The 22,513-nt window shown below is 39.4% G+C and overlaps 4 protein-coding genes across 8 annotated transcripts in view; 2 read left to right on the top strand and 2 right to left on the bottom strand.

The window, feature by feature from the left end:
• The first annotated feature begins 201 nt into the window (after window positions 1-201).
• On the top strand, window positions 202-5,562 carry dph2 (diphthamide biosynthesis 2). The gene is made up of 7 exons (XM_027169467.2): window positions 202-359; window positions 1,238-1,422; window positions 1,543-1,655; window positions 1,753-1,973; window positions 2,135-2,812; window positions 4,649-4,843; window positions 5,241-5,562. The coding sequence occupies exons 2-7, from the start codon at window positions 1,270-1,272 to the stop codon at window positions 5,381-5,383; spliced, it is 1,503 nt and encodes a 500-aa protein (XP_027025268.2). The 5' UTR covers window positions 202-359; window positions 1,238-1,269; the 3' UTR covers window positions 5,384-5,562.
• A 365-nt stretch (window positions 5,563-5,927) lies between these two features.
• ncf2 (neutrophil cytosolic factor 2) lies at window positions 5,928-12,008 on the bottom strand. Its single transcript, XM_027169468.2, has 14 exons — window positions 11,791-12,008; window positions 11,512-11,594; window positions 11,192-11,300; window positions 10,498-10,632; window positions 10,275-10,382; window positions 10,118-10,177; window positions 9,745-9,788; window positions 9,515-9,656; window positions 8,899-8,964; window positions 8,396-8,497; window positions 8,127-8,275; window positions 7,867-7,978; window positions 6,631-6,739; window positions 5,928-6,548 (listed from the first exon to the last, which is right to left on the bottom strand). Exons 1-14 carry the CDS (start codon window positions 11,962-11,964, stop codon window positions 6,460-6,462), a joined length of 1,482 nt encoding a protein of 493 aa, XP_027025269.1. The 5' UTR covers window positions 11,965-12,008; the 3' UTR covers window positions 5,928-6,459.
• A 914-nt stretch (window positions 12,009-12,922) lies between these two features.
• Window positions 12,923-20,692, top strand: garem (GRB2 associated, regulator of MAPK1). 4 transcript variants are annotated; one of them, XM_027169099.2, is made up of 7 exons: window positions 13,208-13,270; window positions 14,861-14,955; window positions 15,314-15,454; window positions 16,294-16,424; window positions 16,900-18,081; window positions 19,482-19,657; window positions 19,743-20,692. In XM_027169099.2, the coding sequence occupies exons 4-7, from the start codon at window positions 16,398-16,400 to the stop codon at window positions 20,545-20,547; spliced, it is 2,190 nt and encodes a 729-aa protein (XP_027024900.2). In that variant the 5' UTR covers window positions 13,208-13,270; window positions 14,861-14,955; window positions 15,314-15,454; window positions 16,294-16,397; the 3' UTR covers window positions 20,548-20,692. The 4 variants fall into 4 exon arrangements, with proteins under 4 accessions (XP_047659128.1, XP_027024899.2, XP_027024900.2 ...); XM_047803172.1 differs by lacking the exon at window positions 14,861-14,955 and having other exon boundaries at window positions 12,923-13,270; window positions 16,252-16,424; XM_027169098.2 differs by lacking the exon at window positions 14,861-14,955 and having other exon boundaries at window positions 12,924-13,270.
• Window positions 20,693-20,947: 255 nt separating this feature from the next.
• The window catches only part of prkdc (protein kinase, DNA-activated, catalytic subunit), a 42,662-nt gene continuing 41,096 nt past the window's right edge, over window positions 20,948-22,513 (bottom strand). For both annotated transcript variants that reach the window (XM_047803102.1, XM_027169097.2), the window contains exon 86: window positions 20,948-22,271. In XM_047803102.1, the coding sequence (XP_047659058.1) occupies window positions 22,067-22,271 (205 nt within the window). In that variant the 3' untranslated portion in view covers window positions 20,948-22,066. The remainder of the gene's footprint in view (window positions 22,272-22,513) is intronic.

The raw sequence follows: 22,513 nt of genomic DNA, 5'->3' as shown, positions 1-22,513 counted from the left end.
AATAATTCACCCAGATCCGATCCTCACCAAATCCACAATACATTACGTATTTTAATAATGACCTAAAAAAAAGGTCATTTTTTGAAAATAACCAAAGTGAAAAAGAAACACAAAAATACATGAAGTTAGACATTTAGTGAAGAGAGAGAGGGAGAGAGGGAGGGAGAGACAGACAGGAAGAGAGACAGGAAGAGAGACAGAGAGAGAGACAGACAGACAACCTGGTCTGAGACACAGCCGCTAGAGGGCAGCAGCGCGCTGGAGCAACGCAGCTCAGTTCCTCGAAGAAGATCACATCCATAAGTGCTCCTCTTTTCACGTGGAAGCTGATTTGTTTTGGACCACGAGCCTTTATTTTAGTATGTACAACAATTATTTTTTATAGTTTGCAGCGTGGAACACGATGTTTCCTTTAAATGTGCCTTTATTTTTTCAAATGTATTGTATTTAAACGAGGATTCCTGTGCATGGTTAAATGTTAGCTGCATGCTAACTGCTACAGATAACATTCTGGAAATAAAGATTGAGTGTCGGAATTGTATACATACACACACACACACACACACACACACACACACACACACACACACACACACATATATATATATATATATATATATATATATATATATATATATACATACACTGCTCAAAAACATAAAGGGAACATTAAGCAACACATCCTAGATCTGAATATATATATATATATATATATATATATATATATATATATATATATATATATATATATAATAGAAATCATACATTATAACAGTAAAGACCAGAAAGTGAAGACTTGTCATTTCTGAGTGTGATCTTGTCTTTCTCAGCTGTTATACTGTTTCAGAATGTTGGTTTTACTGTTTAAAAAAAAGCTTAGTTCCATAAATAGTAAGCACATGTGCACTGATTTTATGACGACACTAGTTGGTTGTTTACTGGAGTCTGTAAATGGGGATGCAAACTTTTGAGCTTTATTTGAAAGATTATTAGATTTAAGTCAGCAGACTTGCAGTCAGTTGTTCATTAATCTAAGTATGAATTTACTGACAGATAAAGCATTTAGATAAAGAGGCCTACTTTGAAAATATTTTGTACATAGAAACTAAAGGTGTTCTGATTGCTTGGGTGTTTATATATATATATATATATATATATATATATATATATATATATATATATATATATATATAAAACATTTTTAAGTCTTGCTTTCCCCGTGTTGTGTTTTTTCCAGATGCTAAATGTAGCCCTGCCGTTGAAAGCGACATGGCCGAGGTGTTTAGCAGTAACAGTGAGATGGTGCTGCAGCGCAGTGTAGACGTGAACCTCACTGAATCATGCAGCCGACCTGAAGACCTGCAGGAGCTTTATCAGATCCACGAGACCTGTTCCTTTATCACTAGTAACAACTTCAAAAAGGTGAGGGAACATATTTCATTTTCGAAGTATTTTTTTTGTAAAATGTGTCAGCCTATAATCTATAAAATGACCTGCACTGGTGTATATCTGTAAATCAGGACAGTCTCTTATTGAACACAGGTAGCTTTGCAGTTTCCTGATGAACTTTTGGTAGATTGTGTTGCGGTCTCTACAGCCTTAGAGAGAGAAACCCAAGCAAAGACTTATATTTTAGGTGACACCACCTATGGCAGGTAAAATTCTGGCTTTATTATTACTGATAACAGTCTAATGTTCATTATGAAAATAACAATTTAAGTAAATGGGCTTCACCTGTTTTGTTCTCCTCAGCTGCTGTGTGGATGAAGTTGCTGCAGAACACATCGGAGCTGACTGCATTGTGCACTACGGCCGCTCGTGTCTCAGTCCGTCCAGACGCCTGCCTCTTATGTATGTGTTCGGGAAGAGACCCATTGATGTGCAGGAGTGTGCTAGAGTTTTCAGGGACCTCTTCCCTGACCAGGAGACTCATGTGGTCATACTCTATGATGTCACCTTCACACATGCTATGTGTAGGTCCATTAAATCACTTCAGATTTATGTATTTATTAAGTTATTTATCAATATTTATATGTTATTTTTGTGTATTTAGTTTTTATGTTTTTTCCAACATGTTAGAGAACTGGCTTCATAGTAATACATGTTTTTTAAATATATGTTTGCTTCTAAACAGATACCTTCCAAAGGCTTTTGGGTGACACCTACCCCAACGCTGTGTTCTCTGATTTAAGAGCAGATCATTCACTTGGTCTGGTCCATGGACCTCTCATAGTTAACAATAACTTGACCTGTGAGGACGACGGGTTTGTTCATAAATTCGGCCGGCAGTTTGGGTTAAAACGAGGAAAGAATGTAGAGGACTACAAGATGTTCTACATTGGCCAGGAGGGTCTTACTCTCACCAATTTCATGATGACGTGGAACCGCTGCGCCTTCAGTTCATTCGACCCTGACACATCCACAGGCCGAGTCGAAAACATCAACATCAACAAAGCACTGATGAAGCGATACTATGCCATTGAGCGGGCGAAGGATGCCAATGTGGTGGGAATCCTGGTGGGCACGTTGGGCGTCGCCAACTACTTGAGCATCATCGAACAGCTAAAAGAGAGTATTCACAAAGCCGGCAAGAAGAGCTATATGTTTGCAATGGGTAAAATCAACGTACCAAAGCTGGCCAACTTCCTGGAGATCGATGTGTATGTGTTAGTTGCTTGTCCAGAGAACTCACTGCTGGACTCTAGCGAGTTCTACAGGCCGGTGGTGACGCCGTTTGAGATGGAAGTGGCCTGTAACAAGCATCGTGAGTGGAGTGCAGAATACATCACTGACTTTCAAGACCTGCTGCCTGGTATGTGCTTGTATTGATTGATTTTTATTTATTTATTTGAACTTATTCATTGTACATTCTTTGCACATCACATTGTTATGCCAGTTTTCACTGCTGCTTTCACATAGAAGATAGGTTTAGATAGTGTAGATAGGTTTCCAAATGCCATTTCAGTCATCTATAAAGACCGCTATTGTATGTACTGTCCTGTTGTGTATTGTATTGTACGTCTGCGCTGTCTTTTGTCTTGCACTAGGTTGCACACTATGCACTTTATGTGGTTAGGACAACTGTTTTTTTTAAGCACTTAACTCTCTGGTGCTTTATGTAGCTCTACGTTTTTTAGTAGCACCACGGTCCCGGAGGAACGTTGTTTCATTTCATTATGTACCGTGTGAGCGATATATGGTTGAATTGACAATAAAACTTTCTTGACTTGACCTTAAAGTGTATAATCGCATTAAAAGCTAGTATAGTGAGGTACAAGAGACACAGTCCTTCATTGGAACCAGAATTGAATTACTTTTGAATGGATTTTTGATTCTTTATGAATGCTGAAAATGTTACTTTAACTGTGCAGTCATTACAAGCCACAACATGAGCTGATGTAAAGCTGTGGTTAGACTGTTCTTTATCCACAACTCAGACTATTCCAATGAGGAATTTTGTTAAGGCAATTTCATGCCCAGAAAATCATCTCATCTTTCCAAGGTTTGTGTGTGTGATCTAGTCACATAAAGGAGCTTCAAAGCTTGCTTTGTGCTACATGCTTTGCTGTAAATGAATAGGCTATTGAATTAGACCTGCATGTGTACCCACCCTTCTTGAAGCATCTACAAATTATTTACTGTCACTTTACCGCTGCAGATACTTGATGAACACGGCAAGTTTTCAAACTGCATGTTGGGTCTAGAGAATCGGCTTGAGGATCGAGGATCTGGACGCTTTTATGTGCACGACTCACGAGCACCAGCCCTACCCTTGTCATTAGTACAGTGTATAGTTAGAACTGATCAACACTGCTAATGCAAGCCATAGACCATTTTCTTTTCATTATGTCTGTATAGTTTTTTTTATATACATATAATACCATATATACATTTTCATACTTTGTATAAGGATATTAGGATTGTTTCATGGTTAGTCATGGTCTTTTGTTTTTAAGTTCATTCATTCATTCATTCATTTTCTACCGCTTATCCAATTTTCTCGGGTCATGGGGACCCTGTGCCTATCTCAGGCGTCTTTGGGCATGGATACACCCTAGACGGAGAAACCCATCGCAGGGCACACACACACTCTCATTCACTCACACACACGCACACACACACACACACACACACATACCTACTACCATGCATGTCTTTGGACTGGGGGAGGAAACCGGAGTACCAGGAGGAAACCCCCGAGGCATGGGGAGAACATGCAAACTCCACACACACAAGGTGGAGGCGGGAATCGAACACCCAACCCTGGAGGTGTGAGGCGAACGTGCTAACCACTATGCCACCGTGCTCCCCTCTATGTTTTTAAGTTCACATGGTAGTTTAGTGACATGGTCCAAACTGAGAGATATACAGACAGGGAAGACAAGGGAAAGCTGCTGTTTTGGGTAAAACATACGTGTTTATCTAAGGCTTCTGGTTAAGAGCGCTCATGTGCTACCACTTTATATTTGTCACCTGGGACGCTGGATCAATTTCAGATCAGCTTTCAGAATTGTAAACAGGCTGCAACAGAGAGTTCTGTCAGTTATTATTGTTTTATGTTTTTCATGGATGCAAGAATATTATTCCATAATATTATTATTGCTTTATATGGGATATATTATAATGTTTATTACTAAATGTTTAACAGGAGGAAGCAGTCATGTGGCCTTTCCTGTGTCAGACCAGTGCACTAATGACGACACAACAGATGTGTCACTGATCACTGGAGCACTTCGCACTTCCTGTTTACGATCCTCTTCCGAGGCAACAGATGGTTCATCGTTGTCTTCTTCAGTTGTGATCAGGAATCAGACTCTAACTGTGGCCAGCACAAATACTGCAGGTAAGAGCTTTAAGAGCTTCCAGACTCCATTAGTGAATCTTGAACCAGTGATCCTGATTTTAATCCTAAACAAATCTAATGTCAGATCAAAACAAACATGGCAGTCAGCAAAACCTCCACCACTATAGGCTGGCAAGCTGTAAATATTAAACCTTTCAATTCAGGCCATGTTTAAGCTCTAAATATAATAGTAATGTTATTCATCCCACATCTCAGCATAATCCTAATATATTTTAGGCCATATTTTGTGATCGTTGGAAGGTACAAATCCAGCCCGGTTATCCTCTGGTGTGGCAAAGGGATTAGTGGTGTTCTGACTATTTCTCCACACAAAGTTCTGCTCATCTAATGCAGAATATATTTGTTATTCTAAACGATGTGCATTCTTTGTTGGCAGCATCTTTTCTGGCTGGCCGGAGCTGGCAGGGGTTGGAGCCTAAGCTGGGAGAAACACCAGTAGTAAAAGCTGTGGAGGGAAGACGTGGTATCGCTATTGCTTATGAGGAGGAGGGTACACAGAGTAAAGACTGCTCTACCTGACCCTAAGTCACAGAGGAAGATGTGTTTCCACCATGTACATGATGCCTGATAATGCTGATGGGAGTAAGAAAAAAAAAAAAGATAAACCAGAAACTTGAACTAAATACACCAAAGTTTTTGACCTGGTTAGCAGTTGTAATTAAAAGCAAACAAATATTAAATATACAGTTAATGTCTTACTTTTTTTTTTTTCATGATGTCTTTCTTGATTCATTACTGAAGGACTAATTCACAGAGCATGACATGAAGACTCTGCTGTGTAAAACCTCTGGGATTACACGGTTTATCATTAAGGACAAGGGTTGTGCGTTCTCTCAGACATGAAGCCACGACCTTTCTTCAAATGCACAATTGGGGAGAGCGAAACTGTTATTATGCCTCCATGAGTCCTGTGTTTGGTTAAGGCTGCTCTAATCAGAGGGAATTAAGGCACAGGGATGCAGACCAAAAGCTTCCTTGGATTCCTTGCTATGGATGGCTGTGGCACTGATGGAGTTTGAACATGATGGGGAACAACCCAAATAAATGATGAAGTCAGGAGCCATTTTCTGTATCTGCTGCTGTTTTTTATTTAAAATCACAATGCCAAAATATCTTGTAAACCACAGTGCTATTGGATCCTCTATTCCGATTGGTCATAAAGTGCTGATTTATTTTTTATAACAGCACCTCTGGCAACCAGCTGTGTTTTTACAGTCTATTAATCTGTTCACTATAATAACAGGTATATTGTTGGATGCTTCGCATAATCTAAGACCAATAATGTTTGAGATAAAAAGTGCAGGTATTTAAAAGAAAACAGATCATCTAGGTTTATGGTCAGGTCACATTATAGAATGAATACACATTTCATTATTTCCATGAGTTGGATGTTCACAAGCAATTTCCAAAAGTTGAAATATGTCCATAAAATAATGTATAGACTTGCTTTATCAAAGTGTGTAAGCATCTGCAGACGTGCATTGCCTCTTACTAAAACTGCACTAAAGCAATGCTGAATAAATTACACTTAAGCATGAAATCATTCAAAAGTCTATGGCAAGATTTTGTCATTTATAAGTCAGACTTGTCTCCATCTACTGATTACCTTCTTGATTTACAACAAAAGATGATGGGAAGATGCCACTCTTCCCATTGCACTCGCCCTCGAGCCATTCTTCATTGACTGAATTGGAAAATAAATACGGTCATGAACGAAATTTCTTGATTCTTAATTTCTCAACATATAGCCAATCTTAATTTCTTACCTTTAGACAGGATAGTGATGACATCTCCTGCAGCAAACTCCAGATCTTCAGGTGTGCATGCTTCATAAGCATACAGAGCCACCATCTTTTCCTGTGTTGTAGTTTTGTCCTAAAACAAAGAGAGACGTAACTGTGTGGGCACCTGACCGCCCATATGTGGGTCTTCTTTAAACCGCTATCTTGTATGAATCTGTATGCTGTATTAATGACAATTTCCCTTTTGTAAAGCCTGTTTCCTGATAATGATGTCCTTATGCACAAAGCATGAAGACGTTTTTTGTGATAGTTTATGTTGAAGAACTGGAGATTCCTGCACAGATCCCTGACCTCAACACCACATAACACCATTGATATGAACTAGAAACCTGACTGCACCCCAAACCTCCTCACCCTACATCAGTGTCTGATCTCACTAATGCTTTTGTGGCTGAATAAAAACACAAATTTAGACAGTCACATTTTAAAAATGGAATGGAAAGCCTTCTCATAAGTGAGAAAGGTGAGCCTAAATCTGGAATGGGATGTTCAGCAAGCACATGGATGTGATGATCAGCTGTCCACAAACATTAGCCATATACTGTATTGCATATCTACTGTACATTTACCATCTAATTATAAGCAAATTATAACTGAAGGGCTCAGAAATGAAAGTAAGGGCTGCAATACACACAGTAATCGCTGTTAAATTAAAGCTGTTGAAAGTGCTCACTGGGATTGGTTTTTGTAGCTTGAAAAATATAATGGCACAAAACCAAGTGAAACCAGACAATATGCTGCTGCTTAAGATAAGATTATTAAATAAAATGGTCTATGAAGATGCTGAAATTGTCACCTACTCCTAATGCATTTGATTTACATACGCATATAAAATGATCCTTTATCTAAGGGTTTGGTGCCTTGCTCAAGGGCACCTCAGTCGTGGTATTGCCAGCCCGAGATTCGAACCCACAACCTTAGGGTTAGGAGTCAAGCTCTCTAACCATTAGGCCACGACTTATTGATTAATGTAGTCTGAGTTTAACTGCTGTTATGTCAATAACCAGTAGTTTTCATACAGCTGAAGGTGTAGTGATGTTCCTATTTGTAATAGTGTTATGGACATTATTAAATATGTTTTGATTGAAATGGATGAATGACATATGATAGCGTTAACAATGGTATGTCTTAATGTAGGTCAAATAAATTTATGACATTAGACTTGATGGTTAAGATGTAGGAGAATTTGACTTGTGGTACCTCAGAGGCTGAACACCAGAGCGTGAGGCGATTGTTGCTCACGCAGGTCCACATCACCTCCATCTCTGACTCGTCAACGGTCACTTTCTCAGTAGATCCAGGCTTAAAATAGCTTGCAGGAAATTGACATTGAAGAACGACACTTTAAGCAGTGATACTATCCATGTAACTTTTCTCTCCTAGCATAACACTGTCACTTAGATACTTAGATCGTTTATACCCTGATCAGTAGAGCATGGTTTTATATTTCAGAGAGATACCTCAGAGTGAGTGCAGATTCAGGTCGCTTGAGTTTATTGCTGATAATCTTGAGAAAGGCTTTATATGGCTGTCCTGGTGCAACGCAGACGGATATGGTGAACAGGAAGTGCACTTTCACAATGCATTTTGAGAAATCATCAGCTTTAATCTAGGAGGAGAAGATCATTGTGAATTAGTAAATGAATCTAATTCATTGTTGAAAAGGTGCATTATGACTAGTGAGGAATAATTACACAAGGTTTTTGAGTGTGGATGTGGTATATGGTACCTCATTTGTGGTGGCCTCCTGACCTGCTTTACTCACAGGTTTACTGGGTGCTACTCTTCTCGGTGGAGCGGGTATGTCTTCATTACCACTGGATGGTGCAACCTACAGAGTAGAGGCTCTTGTTAATCTTTCTTTTACACTAGAATAGACGCAAGGTTAGAATAAAATCTGGATGCATCAAAACTTGAAAATCCTGAACATAATATTATAGAGTTTTTACTTGGTTATAACTTTCATGATTTCAAATTCTGTGGAGAAAATAAAATCAAATAGATAGAATAACTAATTACAGAATTAATTAATAATTACAGAACTTCACATTACATCAGCATCGAGAATATTTTTTTATTTTCAGTTGAGTGTTTCTAAAGACATCTGGACATATTTAAATGGTTCGTTTATATATAGTTGTGCTTTCCTTGTGTTTTATATATATATTTTTTTAACAACATCTAGGTTTTTATATCATTTCTTTAAGCACACGTCTAAAAAGAGCACTTTACCTGCACCATTTTGGAGGCCACCGTAATATCCAGTGGCTCCAGGAAATTGTAGGGAACCAACCCTCTCTGGAACCAAGAAAGTAGTTTCAGTGGACAAATAATACATGCACTTCACTTACACATATAGTACATATAAATCTTATTTTTATTACTATGTCCTTGTGACCTAGATTTTAATGCAAATGCTGATCATAACTAGTGTAACAAACGGTGTATTCTACTGAATACACATCGTATTATTTAAAGCCAATTTAATACTTTATTTCATGAAAGGAAAGGAAACTTCACGATTTAAAGATGATGAACCTGATGAATCTTTTAGCAAGAGGAGAGAAAAGAATCTCTATAGAAATAGAGACTATACAATGCATTGGAATTCATTTGAACGTGAATACGGCCGACGTTTTGGAAAAATAAATTCAAACATTGATTCATACAGTAAGTGTATTCATTTTGGGCAGCATTTTTCAGGAAATAATGTCAGCAGGCTGACACTACTAATTTCCCTGGAGGCTGTGTTGAAGGGTATTTTTTTAAGTCAGCGAGTACATACTAAATCAGATAAATCATGCGTTTTGGGCTGAGTGTAAACCGCACACAGGCACACAAAACTCACCCTTTCGTTGAAAATAACAGACGCCCAGTTGTCAGTCCCTCTCTTAAGAACGAAGACGATGTTGCCAGGTAACACAGCCAGTTCTTCTGTGGTCTCAGGGATGAACTCGTACAGAACTGTGTGTGGTTCACCTTCAAGAGCTCTGAGGATCAGAGGTACAAAAACTAGAAATAATTCTCCAAAGTTCAGACGATGGCCTACTGTTTAAACGGTACTTGCAGTAGGTTTACCTCAGTACTTCTGGTAGCTTGGGTTTAGCTGGAGCATCTTCAACCTTTGCAAAATAAATGGAAACTGTTAAATATTAAATCAGTGTGCATTAAGTTTGATACCATATACAACATCCACAGACATTAACGTGCTCTGTGAAGTTAAAATAAATCACTGTAACCCACTCTGAATTTTAAAAAGAAGGAAAATAATCTGAACTGGATACAGTCATCATGAAGGTGTGTACTTGGTCTACAACAATGTGTAGGTAAGTGGTATGTAAGTAACTTGAAGAGTTCACTTACACCTGGTATACAGACAAACAAAATGTTCACAGACTTTAAAATGGGGCCTGTAATGAAGAGCAGGGGAATGTACAGTATTCTTACTCACTTGAGGCTGAAGAGGAGCAAAACCTGAGAAACTATCAGCAGGAACCACAGAAGATATAACCTGTGTGGACAAAGCATCCATAAAATGTTTGTTTTGTTCTAACATTGATTTATTATGACTGACTAGATCAAACTCTGACATGATGATGGTTAGATACCTTGGCCTTCCCAAGATAGTCCTTTTTCTCCAGTTCTGCCACATAGTGCTTATTGGGTTTGAACAACAGCTCGGGTCGAATCACCACCAGAGGAAAGAGCTTCTGCTTCTGCATGCATGAAACAGATTTATTTATTTATTTGTTTTATAAACAATATATTTTGATCGCCTTTCACATGTGTGTGTGTGTGTAGTATAATGTGCTTTTGTGTTTTTGAACCGACCAAAATGGATTCCAGAGCCTTATCGATGTGGCTGAACTTGGAGTCTATACGGACTTTAAGAGCAGAAAGCAGCTGTTCCTGAGCATTCTCCCATTTCCCCATCTTTGCATAGACAAGTCCGATATTGTGCAGCACCTAAATGTGCAAAACCAATAAAATACTGTGAGCTAATACTGGAAAGCACAGTCATCATTTTTACAGAACCACGACAATCTGTTTATACATAAATGAGTAGGGTTTTATTTAGGTATTCCTTTGGAGGGTGTCAGGGTCATCGCTTGCATAATTTTATCTGAATCTTAATATCATACAGCTGAGCAGTTAAGGGCTAATCCTATCTCAACAAACTAGCTTTCAAAACAAATCATCACAAAACATTTCTGCATTATACATAATGTATAGCAGAGTTTCATTAAAATGTGAGGACAATGATGTTATAGACTAGGATGCTCATGTTTAGACATATCCTTTTTAGCAGTGGATATATATTCTTTTGAACAAAAGAATATCTCTAAGCCTGTCTGTATTACACATTTCATGTACAATTTCAAATCACTGGTCTATAATTGGAGGAATCTGCTGTAACCATTCTGGCTTTTCTTTCTCCTCCAGTTTTCCTTTCAAAATCATATCTGACAGGTAAATTTACTGGTGTACATATCTGCAAGAAAAGTACAAAACCATCAACACACACCTCACAAGCATAAAGTTTATACATCATTCCAAGAGGTTTGTAGTCTATTAGGTGATTCCCTCTTAGCTCCTTAAAACATTGCTGGAAATCCATCAGTGACTCTTCAAACCTTAAAAGACATTCAGATGTTTAGAGGACCTTGTTAATGTGGTAACCATACAGTATGAAGGCAAAGATAAAAAGGAAGGGGTTTACAACTCATTTCCTGATTTACAATGTCGAAAGACATTACAGTACAATTCCCCTTTTATTACAGCAGACCTTTGACCGTTTATTTGTATAAAACGAATACAGTTGTCATTGACAATTAACAGTCTTACCTTTCTTTTTTATAGAATGTAATTCCCCGCTGAAAAAAAGCAACAGCCAGATACTGATCTTTGCCGATGCTGCTGTCAAATGCCTTCGAAAGAGAGAAGTTTCCACAAAACACACTGAAAACTTTTACTTCCTTTTTCCCCCCCAGTTAGGTATTATAGAATTGAATACAACATTCAGTATGACACCAATAAAATACCAATGCTATAAGGTATAGTCACTTTTATCTCACTCATCATCACGTGAGACAATAACTCACTCAATGATAGAAGTATTTTTACCTTTTCAGCAGCATCCAGGTCATTATTGTTCAGATGGAGGCATCCGATGTTGAAGTTGATTTTTGATGTTTTCTCTTCAATGCGCAGGAAGATCCTGAGACCAGAGTCTATGTCCTTTTTTTCCACACAAGCCACTGCTTCATCCCACTGACGCAAAGTGCTCACGAAGGACATGTTGCCTCAGCTGCAGCTGAAAACGTACTGAAAGCCACTCTTCTCTTTTTAAATCATCTGATGAAAATGTGAAACAGGACTCAGGACAACCCCCGGTCTGTCAGAGAGGAAGTGATTTTGTCTAGTCACAATAGTGACTACAGAAGAATAAGATGTTTAATAAAGATAATATTAATCTTTATATTATTCTTTATACTGTATTAACCTTTTGTTAACGTACTCAACATAACCTTTTGTTCTATGTTTATGTTCTGTAAAGCTGCTTTGAGACGATGTAGTTTAAATAAATTTGACTTGAATTGAATGTTTATTGGGTTTCGATTAAGTACATGTTTTCTATTTATTTGTTTATTTGTTTGTTTATTTATTTAATTACTGCATGCAAGTGTCTCAGTTTTAAAGGTCATGAGAAAAAAGGCTATGAGAATAATATACCTTCATCAGTTCACAGGGCCTAGAGCACCCTGAGTAATTTTGGTTGACACACCTGTTTTATTTCAGCACAGTTTCAAAGGAGTACAGAGTAAAGGGAAAGCAAATTCTGTTTTTATTGAAAAATTTACAAAATTGGTATAAAGAGGTTTTAATGCAACAGCATGGAAAGACAAATCATACAATTATGTGCTTCCAGTTTTGTTATAGGCCCCATATTTGTGATGGCCAGGTGTCTGTCTATCTGCCTGTCTGTCTGCCTTTCTCTCTGCCTGTCTGTCTCTATCTATATCTGTCTATCAATCGTGTTAAATCGGAATAGGACCCTCTGTATTAACATACTAACGCACAGTACCTCAAAGCATTGTGATCCGTTAATACTCGATAGTATATCTGTTATACTATATCGATATCGTGAGCCACTGTGTACATAGTATCGTATGTAACATATCGTACACAATGATATGCGGATCGAGGTGTTGACTTTCTGCTCGGTCCAATCAGGTTGCACGGGAATGGTTGCCTGGGTAACGTCATGGAGTAGCTGGGAAGAGGAAATGGCCTCTGCAGAGCTCGGATCTCTATGGTCAGGGATACATGGCATTTCCTGTCAGTGTAAACACACAAGTCGAGCTGACATGGCTTCACTGCAAGACCATGACCGTGTTTAAGTAAACAAAGGAAGCTTTTTCTCCATGAAAGAGCCACTTTGGGTGCTGATGAATGTGGCGGTGGGTTTGTTAGCGAGCTAACATGGAGCTCGGCTCTATGCTGTACAACAGTTTAAAAGATGTAACATGGAGCACAACAACTCTGCCTCTGGACCGCCTGGTGAGCGCATACAAACTGCCCCAGATTGTAAAACTGGACATCGGTAAGTTTTCATTTATTAAAATAAAATAAATAAAAATCGTCTTTGACCATATTTATGTTTGTTTTTTGTGTGTGTGCTCGAGTGTAAACCTCAGTGTGGCGCGCGCGTGGGTGGCAGTTTACTCGGGTGGAATTCCAACAATTAGCCAAGCAGCTAGTGTTAGCATTAGCCTGCTAGCTCTTTTTTTTTTTTTTTAACTTTATTTATTTATTTATTTTTACATTGCCTGTTTCTAGCTAACAATGTGTCTTTTGGGCCATAGAACATCTAGGTTTAAGGCTAACGCACCACCTGGTTTGTTTCTGCCACACGATCAGCTTGTTATGGTTCTGTAAAATAAAAGTATTCCTAAAACACGCCTGCTGTGAGTTAGCTGCTTAGCTGGGAATGGGACCAAACTGAACGCAGTTGTTCCGTTCGCTCTGCAGCAGCTAAACCAAGTCCAGGACGTATGCGAGCTGGTTATTTACACGTTATCTAGCTGTATGTAAACAGTTAAGTACAACAATAACACTTAATCCTCTCTCTCTCTCTCTCTCTCTCTCTCTCTCTCTCTCTCTCTCTCTCTCTCTCTCTCTCTCTCTGCTTCGCTGATGTCCTTCATATGTACGACTTTGTTAGCTAGCTAATCAATCACAGAACCTAAAAAGCTTCTGTGGTGTTTTTTGGTTATGAAACGGTGACTATGATGCAGTTTTACAAAGCATAGTGTTTGTTTTATTTATTTAATCAATTGACTCTTAACACATTGTCTGCACAGCAGTGTGACTTCTGTTCACACACATTTGCATGTAATATGTCTTGGGTAACATGGAATTTTGGACAGAACTCCCACAAACAGCAAACACACTGACTTATTCTCTTATGTGGACACACAAACACACACAGTTTAATCATTAGCAAGGACCTCAGACTAGCTCGTCAGTGGCACCTCACTGTCCTTGACATATTTAGGCTTTGCTGAAATCAGAGAGCGTGTAGAATTTGTTTTGGATTTGAATTAATGTTATAATGCTTTAAATTACTTTCTTAAATCAGGGATTTAGCTTTTAAGGTAATACATTGAGCTAATAGGCTGATACGTAGAACCGAATGCTGCTGATTAAAGAATAGTCATGGATGGTTCCACATATAGGGTGAGAAAGATTTGCATTTACCTTGTTTTTGACTCGGAGATTTTTCATGCAATCTACATTTACAGCATTTAGCAGACACCCTTATCCAGAGCGACTTACATTTTTATACAACTGAGCAATTGAGGGTTAAGGGCCTTGCTTAGGGGCCCCAGCAGTGGCAGCTTGGTGGACATAGGAATCGAACACACAACCTTCCGATTGGTAGCCCAACACCTTAACCACTAGGCTACTATATCCCAAGCTGAACTTTACTGGGAAAACATAAAGCACTATAGAAATAATACAACTCACAGATCCAGGGTTTCAATCCTAAACTCTCTAAAGTTTCTGTTCATATTCTGAATTCTCCCATTTTAGTTTCCTCACACTTGTATAAAATATACCAGAATGTGGCTTTGATAAGATAAATGTAACACTTCCTGTGTGTTTGTGTGCATGTGGTTCCCTGCAATAGGTTAGCATCATGTCCAGGGTGTATTATCTGACCAGGATAAAGCAGTTACTTAAGGCAGTTAAGGGAGTGAGTGAATCCAATATCAATAATTTAGGGTAAATAAGTTATTTTCTATTCAGTTATGATCAAAAAGGGCTTTTCTAATAGCACTGAAAAATCTCTGCCCTGTAGTGTTTGAAATACCAAAAGGAAATAAATGATGCATGAAGCCTCTCTGTAAAGATCAGTTTATATGTAAAAAGTAGAATCATGATGTGTCTAAGAATTGATTCTTTTTTCCATCCCTACTGATATGTTAATGTAATAAAGTCAGCATAGTTCTTTGTTAGTGTTTGCGTGATATACTGCCAAGTACTTCACATTCTCTGTTCTTGCTAAATTCCAGTGTGAATACGGTAGTGTCCCATTTCCATGTTGATGTAGATAAAGTGATAGGCCTGTCATTCTCTCCAGGGGAATCGGTGGAAGGGCTAAGAGAAAACGACTACCTCTTGATTCATTCGTGTCGACAGTGGACGACGATCACCGCCCATAGCCTGGAGGAGGGCCATTATGTCATTGGGCCGAAAATCGAGATCCCGGTCCATTATGAGGGTGAGGCTGCACTGTACTGTGCTTTTATTTTTTTTGCTCTTGTTCTTTCTGCCTGTGACTCTTGACTGTGTAATCCATTTTGCATTGGAACAAATTGTGAAATGTGTGGTGTAATATTCACAAAGAGTGAAAGAAAAAAATAAATGATATGAAAAAGAAGTAAATGAGGAACCGGACAAGCAGGTTTTTCTACCCAGACTGCAACGTTGGCCATCAGTTTTCTGCTGGCAGGCAATTATCTAATTGCCCTCTCTGTATTGATGTGATTCTTCTCAGAAGGATGTTAAACCACTTAAATGCTAAGAAAAGACATTTAATGACTGATGATGTATTCAAGTATCTATTAATTCTGTAATATATCTATATATAATGTGGAAAATAGTGCAAAAAAATGAAATGTGGTTTAATATTTAGTGATATTAACTCTGGTTAACAGCCCCAAGTAATGCTGTGTAACTTTACCCTTTTTGTAAACTCACTGCATTTTTGTGTAAAGTGCTCATGTGTCTGCCACCTTACAAACAGGGCATATGATAAACAATCAGTGTTAGTGTATCTTTTTGGGGGGGGCAAAAAAAAGAAAAGAAGGAACATTGGTTGAATCTTCAAGCTGTCTGATCAAAATAGTAACGAAATATGCACTCAACATTCAGTTTATTCTCATCTTCACATAGTCAATATTAATTTGATAGAAGCTATTTGCTCCATAACTTCTACAAGTCTAAAAGGCTTGGCAGTAGAAATTTGAAACAATCAAGGACTACTTTAGAAACCTATCGATCTGTTACTGTTTCTAGGAGGCCGTATTTCTTATTCAAAGAAATTTGTTTATTGGGCAGGTCAATTCAAACTGCTGGAGCAGGACCGGGATATTAAGGAGCCGGTGCAGTATTTCAATAGTGTGGAGGAAGTGGCCAAAGCTTTTCCTGAACGGGTTTATGTCATGGAAGAAATAACTTTCAATGTTAAGGTACGTGTTTTTTTTTTCATGTCCTGTTCGTAATAGAGATTTTACCTACATAATTCTATTATTTCGTTTGTTTTCATTTCTAGTAGCTTGATTTCTAATCTATGCTGTCATTTGCTTTGCCAAAAAACATGAAATACTGTTCCCTATTTTTTTTTCTATTAAATGCATAATGTAATCTTTTTTGTGTTCTGTTAATCTCCAACCTTGACTGGCAGCATTCTAACAACTTAGCCATTTGCCCATTGAAACTGAAACAAACTGTTCATTGTCCTCACAGCTGAATTCACAAAGCCATTGCCTTGTCCAGACTGCAAAGTTCCTTTTTTTCTTGGAGTGAAAGGTTATATTTGTGTTGTCTCTGGTTGGCGCTTACTTTCTGCTGATCGAAAAAATATTTTGAATGCCTATGTTTATGTAGATGATGTTTGAAAGGAAAACCGGTGTCCAGTGGTTAAAGCTAGCATGTCCCCCACAGGTGGCATCCGGAGAATGCAATGAGGATACAGAGGTGTACAACATCACACTGAACACCGGTGACGAGTTAACACTTATGGGCCAAGCGGAGATCCTGTATGCAAAAACGCCAAGAGAGAAATCACGACTCAACACCATCTTCAGACGCATTGGCAAGCTTAACTCGATAACTCGTCCAGGGCGGGGCAAGATGCCATGCCTGATCTGTATGAACCACCGCACTAACGAGAGTGTGAGTCTGCCATTCCAATGCCGTGGCCGCTTTAGCACATGCTCACCGTTGGAGCTGCAGATGCAAGAAGGAGAGCACAGTATCCGTGCCATAGTGGAGAAGACACGGCTGCCGGTCAACGTGACTGTGCCCGCGTGTCCACCACGCAACGTGCATGACCTGCACCCAATCCGAGAGGGGCACCGCTACAAGCTTGTTAATGTGCGTACCAAGACTGTGGTGGTGTGCTGTGCACTCCGCCCAAACGCTGTGCTGCCTGTACACTTTCCCTTGCATATTACCACGGCGATGCCTCGCTTACTGGTACCCGAAGGCTTGCTGCATGGTGAGGCATGGCTCGAAAGCGTAGTTCATCGCTGGTTTGCATACTGCCAGGAACAGTTTGATATTGAAAATTACTCAAGGGCAGTGCGTGATGTGAGGGCCGACTGGCCCGAGGACACCAAGAGTCCCAAGAAAGGCACCAGTGGAACAGGATGTGCATTCGGGACTGGAAATGGAGATGGAGTTGGTACCAATGGCTGCCCTGCCCACCTGCCAAGCTCGCTTAGCTCAGCCCGAGATGAGCTCACGCAGTCATTCCACCGACTATCCGTCTGTGTCTATGGGAACAATCTGCATGGCAACAGTGAGGTGAACCTGCAGGGCTGCGTTAGCCTTTACGGGGAGTTTGTGCCTCCGGAAGCATCAGATGTGGATTATCCACTTCCAGAGCTACTAGACAGTTCATCTGGTCCTTGCAAAGTGGATCTGCCATACGAGGAACTGTGGCTGGACCACACGCAGACAAGCAGTCCTGTACACGAGCATAATGAGGCCGTTCGAGGAAACGTTAGCGTCTCCAGCTGCCTGCCTAGCCTGCCATACTCCAGTGTGGTCTCTACAAGTGCTGCCTTCCTCAGTGCTGATATCAGTCTACCTCCACCCCCTGTGCCTCCAAAATCTGAAGCTGTGAGTTGTTTTTGTTTTTAAATATAAATAAAATGAAGGTCATGTAATAGTAAATATGCAGTACAGTAGGCATGTGACAATTGTTCAGTCATGCTTTCTGACAGTGTTTTATAAAAAATGTATATGTGACAATTTCTTTCTAAATGTTAGGTGCATTAGGTGCCCAGTGCCTTGTAAAAATCCACATGCTGATATTTATCATTTAAAGTGTCAATCACAATGACTTTTGCAGGTCAATAAGAAAATAACAGGTATGTGGCCAATTATGCCGATCATGTACACTGCAGGATGTTGGTTTGAGTAAGGAAAAAAAAACCTAATGTGCATTCAGCTCATTTAAATAAATAAATCTATAACCACTAAAATTCTGTCATCCCAACAGGTAAAACAGCTCACGCTGAAAGCAGCAGTGTCCTGACTTTTATATCGCAGCTTTAAAATAATTCATTTGTTTATTCTGATCGAAAATGACAAATTCCATTTATTATTAGGCTTAAATTCTGTTACCACCCACCATACAAGTCCCTGTGACTTGTGTATGAGTATTAGAACGATCAGATGAGAATAAACCTGTGAAGTGTGTATAGCCCTCTGCTCAAAGCAGGTAGTTACAGTTGCTGTGTTCTGCTGTGTGCATCAGTGTCACTAATTACCTGGTAAAGCAAGTAACAAAACTCTGCAGTTTTTAGCTCTGGGAAACAGGCAAATGAGCTATTTTATGCCAATTATATGCAGAATTCTGTTCAAAATCTATTCATTCATGTTGTAATATTTAGTCTGCAGAGGTTGAAGAAGCAATAAAACTCAACAGGCTGCAATATAAAAAAAATGTCCAGTAATTAAGAAAGGTAAATTTTACTTATCATAAAAATGTCAAATTCTACTGGAACAAAAGTTATCCACTCACTAGGTGATTGGGAGGTTGGGTGCCAAAGAGAGTGTAATTATTCTTATTCTCTGCCAGGAGTGAGAGCAACTCTGTCCCTCCATCTCGGTCACAACACTAAAGACATTAGTTAGTCAGGACCTCTTCATGCGTCTCAGAGGAAGCACATGCAAAACTTCACCCATCCTGGGAGAGAGCTGGCTAGTGGGTGAGAACTGGTGAATGACCAATAATAAATAAACAGTAAATTAGCCATTTTGCAGCAGGTCAACAGCCATTAACAGAAACAGGCCCGATGATAATTAAGCAAATATGTGACATGATCAGTATGTTTTGTCTCTGGAACTTTAAAGTAAAGTTTAGATACAGTCTGGGTTTTGGCTTTTCAGGCACCATCATTTTGCCCCATTTGAATTAAATTCCTATTACCACAAAAATGATTAGCTTAATAATTGGGAGACATTTTATTTTCCTGTTGCTATGACAACATTGATATCAACCCGCACCTTCACAGGTGAAGGAGGAGTGTCGGTTGTTAAACGCTCCACCAATTCCGCCAAGGAGTTCCAAACAAACATCCCTGAGCTCCGGCAGCATCCCTGTGCCAAAACCACCGACAAAACCAAGGCAGCCAGACACTCGTTCCCCAAGCCCAACGTTGTCCTACTACTCTTCTGGTCTTCACAACATGTGAGTACTAATCACCAATTGCCTGCCTCACAAAGTTTTTTTTCCAGTGTTTATTATTCAAACTTTTTGGTATTCATTTCTGTAGAGTCGGAGAGAGCGAGTCCTCAAAAGAGACGGAGGAGCAGAACCATGCATGTTACCCATGCAACTGGATTCGAACAGATGGCAACAAAACCAACAAACCTCCCCCCTGCCACAGCCCCTCCACTGACACGGCGCACTCCCGTCTTTCCTGGCCAAATGACTTCTGTGGGCCTGATTTTCACAAAACCGAGGACTTCTCTTCAGTGCATTGCCGTAGTTACTCCAGCTACCCGAGGAAAAGGACCCCTGGCACCCCCAAGACGTTTTCCTCTGGCCTCTTTGACTTTGACAGAGAACGGAAGAGCACCGCAGCCACAGAGGCTCAACAGCCTGCACAGTTTTGTACTAAATCCACAAGTTATACCCTGGAAATGTACAAAGACAAACCTATTGAAGAATGTGACACTAAACAAAGCAGATCATGCCCTATCTTGCCACCAAGAACCCCAAAAACAAGCGATGCAAAGAAAGAAAAGGAATGTGCATCCACAAATGTAGCAGGAGTTGACACTACACGCCAGTCGGACAGAGTGAACCAGGGAACTGCAATGTCCTGTCCTCTTTCTGAAGGGCTACAATGGCAGCCACCAGACAACCTCTCAGGCCTTTCCATTGAAGAGGTGTCCAAGTCACTACGTTTCATTGGGATGTCGGAGGATGTGGTCGGGTTGTTTGTTCGAGAGAAAATTGATGGTAATTTGCTCTTGCAGCTAACAGAAGAGATTCTGTCAGAGGACTTTAAGTTAAGCAAACTACAAGTGAAAAAACTCATGCAATTTATTGGTGGCTGGAGGCCCAAAATGTAAGCTCGAACAAAATACATTCGATGCGCTGCCTGTGTAACACTAAAGCCTTCAGTATTGCGTTCGACTGTTTTGTATCTATATGCTATGCACAGTCTGAAGCCTTGTAATGATTTTACTGGTTTGTAGAATATATACATGATATGAACATAGGGTGCTTTTGTGTATTAACTTCCTGTGTCTCCACCTGTACCCTTGTCTCTATGTAATCTCTTTGTGACCTTATGGTACCTGCAAAACACACTTAATATTTTGCTCAAACCCAAAGCCTTTGAGATACCTGAATATATTTTGAACAAAACCAATCATGCCTTTAGACTTCTTGGATGAACAATTTCAAAATGCTGACCTCGTTGAGTCTATCTGGGTGAAGGCAAAATGATATACACAACTAACATGAAGGTCAGGAACTGTATGGATTTTATATAGATATATGCATTATGCTTAACAAGTATTCACACATAATGCAAGGTTTAATGAATGACTGTGCAAACCATAAATAAAACAGTGAAATAAATCTGGTGAACATCATCTTCCCAAACAAGGTTGGTTCAGTAAAGTTAACCAACATGCAAATGCACTGTTTTAATACACTTCTGATTAATACATTGGGAAATAGGACTTGCCTGGGGAAGATGAGTCAGACCCCTTCAGTGCTGATTAGTGTGTTAGAGTTTTGGCATTTATTTATTGATGCATGTTGTTAACCACATTCTCTTTCCACTCACTCACACATACACCTTGATTCTCCAGAAACATAACATTAACAAAAAATTTTGCTGTGGATGCAAGCCATTAAACGTGAATCAACTACAAGTCTGAGGAGCTGAACATATCAGCATAGAATCTCCAAACTATCATCATGTAAACAGCAGAATTCAAACAATGAAAGAACAGAAACATTCAAAGTGCTTGAGGAGTCGATCACTGAAAAGCCAGTCTCATCTTTCCTGCTGCTCATCTCTCTGTGTTGCTATCAGGGCTTTTTTTTTTTTTTTAATGCACACTACATTTTCTTTGGCTCTTTCTTAGTGTATGTTGTTGACAATACTGGAATCTTTGCCAGTGCCATCACTAGGTTTACCTTCTGCTCTCATAACACTTTGTGTTAACTAATAACCAACCCTTTGTGTGCTACATATGCATGAGTCAAATAATTAACATGCTTTATGTTTCCTCGTAGTAAAATGTTTAGTTGCTGATTACTGAACTTCAGACAGTTACTTTAAATATTTTTCCCCATGGCATCTATTTATGAGATACCGTTTAGGAAGACAGTTTGGCCAGAATGCATGTAAAATCAATTGCAGCAGCTATAAATTTATAAAAATCACAGGTGCATTTCAGGACCAAAGCAGGATGTTTTTTTGCATTTAAACATAATTTAGACGCAGTGCCATGTGGGTCTAAACAACATACACACAGGCCAGTTATTATATCTGAACACAAGTGTGCACTCACAGGAAATAGTCTGACAGATTCATCTAGAACAGATTTATATTGACGCTATATGTACAGCTCATTACATCCAGGGTTCCCAACCTACAAAGGTCCTGCCAAGTATATTGGGATCAGTTGCCTGATCGATAAGACAGTCCACCTGCTCTTCCACACTCAGCTCTCTCTCCCCAAGCCGGGCACGGATGTTGTGTTCCTCGGTTCCTCTAACCACAGACAGCATGCCCTTAAACGCGGAGTCCTTCTCGAAGCCAAGACGCAGCTCCTCACTGATGGAGACAATACTCGAATTGTATTTTATGTTTTAGCAATAACTTTCAGATGCAATCAGAACGACATTCCTACCAAGCTCGTTTTATTATTATTATTATTATTATTATTATTATTAGCATTGCTGTTGAGTGCAAAAGTTTGCACCCCCTTTACTTCAAAACCAAGATATCTGAAATGAGTGGTTTTGGTTTTTCCCCTAGTTACTTTTCATACAAACCTCAGGGTGTTCAGTATCAGA

The sequence above is a fragment of the Tachysurus fulvidraco genome, chromosome 1 (assembly GCF_022655615.1).
Source record: "Tachysurus fulvidraco isolate hzauxx_2018 chromosome 1, HZAU_PFXX_2.0, whole genome shotgun sequence".
Taxonomy (NCBI): Eukaryota; Metazoa; Chordata; class Actinopteri; order Siluriformes; family Bagridae; genus Tachysurus; species Tachysurus fulvidraco.
The sequence above is the reverse complement of the archived record's forward strand: the minus strand, read 5'-3'. Positions and strand labels throughout refer to the sequence as shown.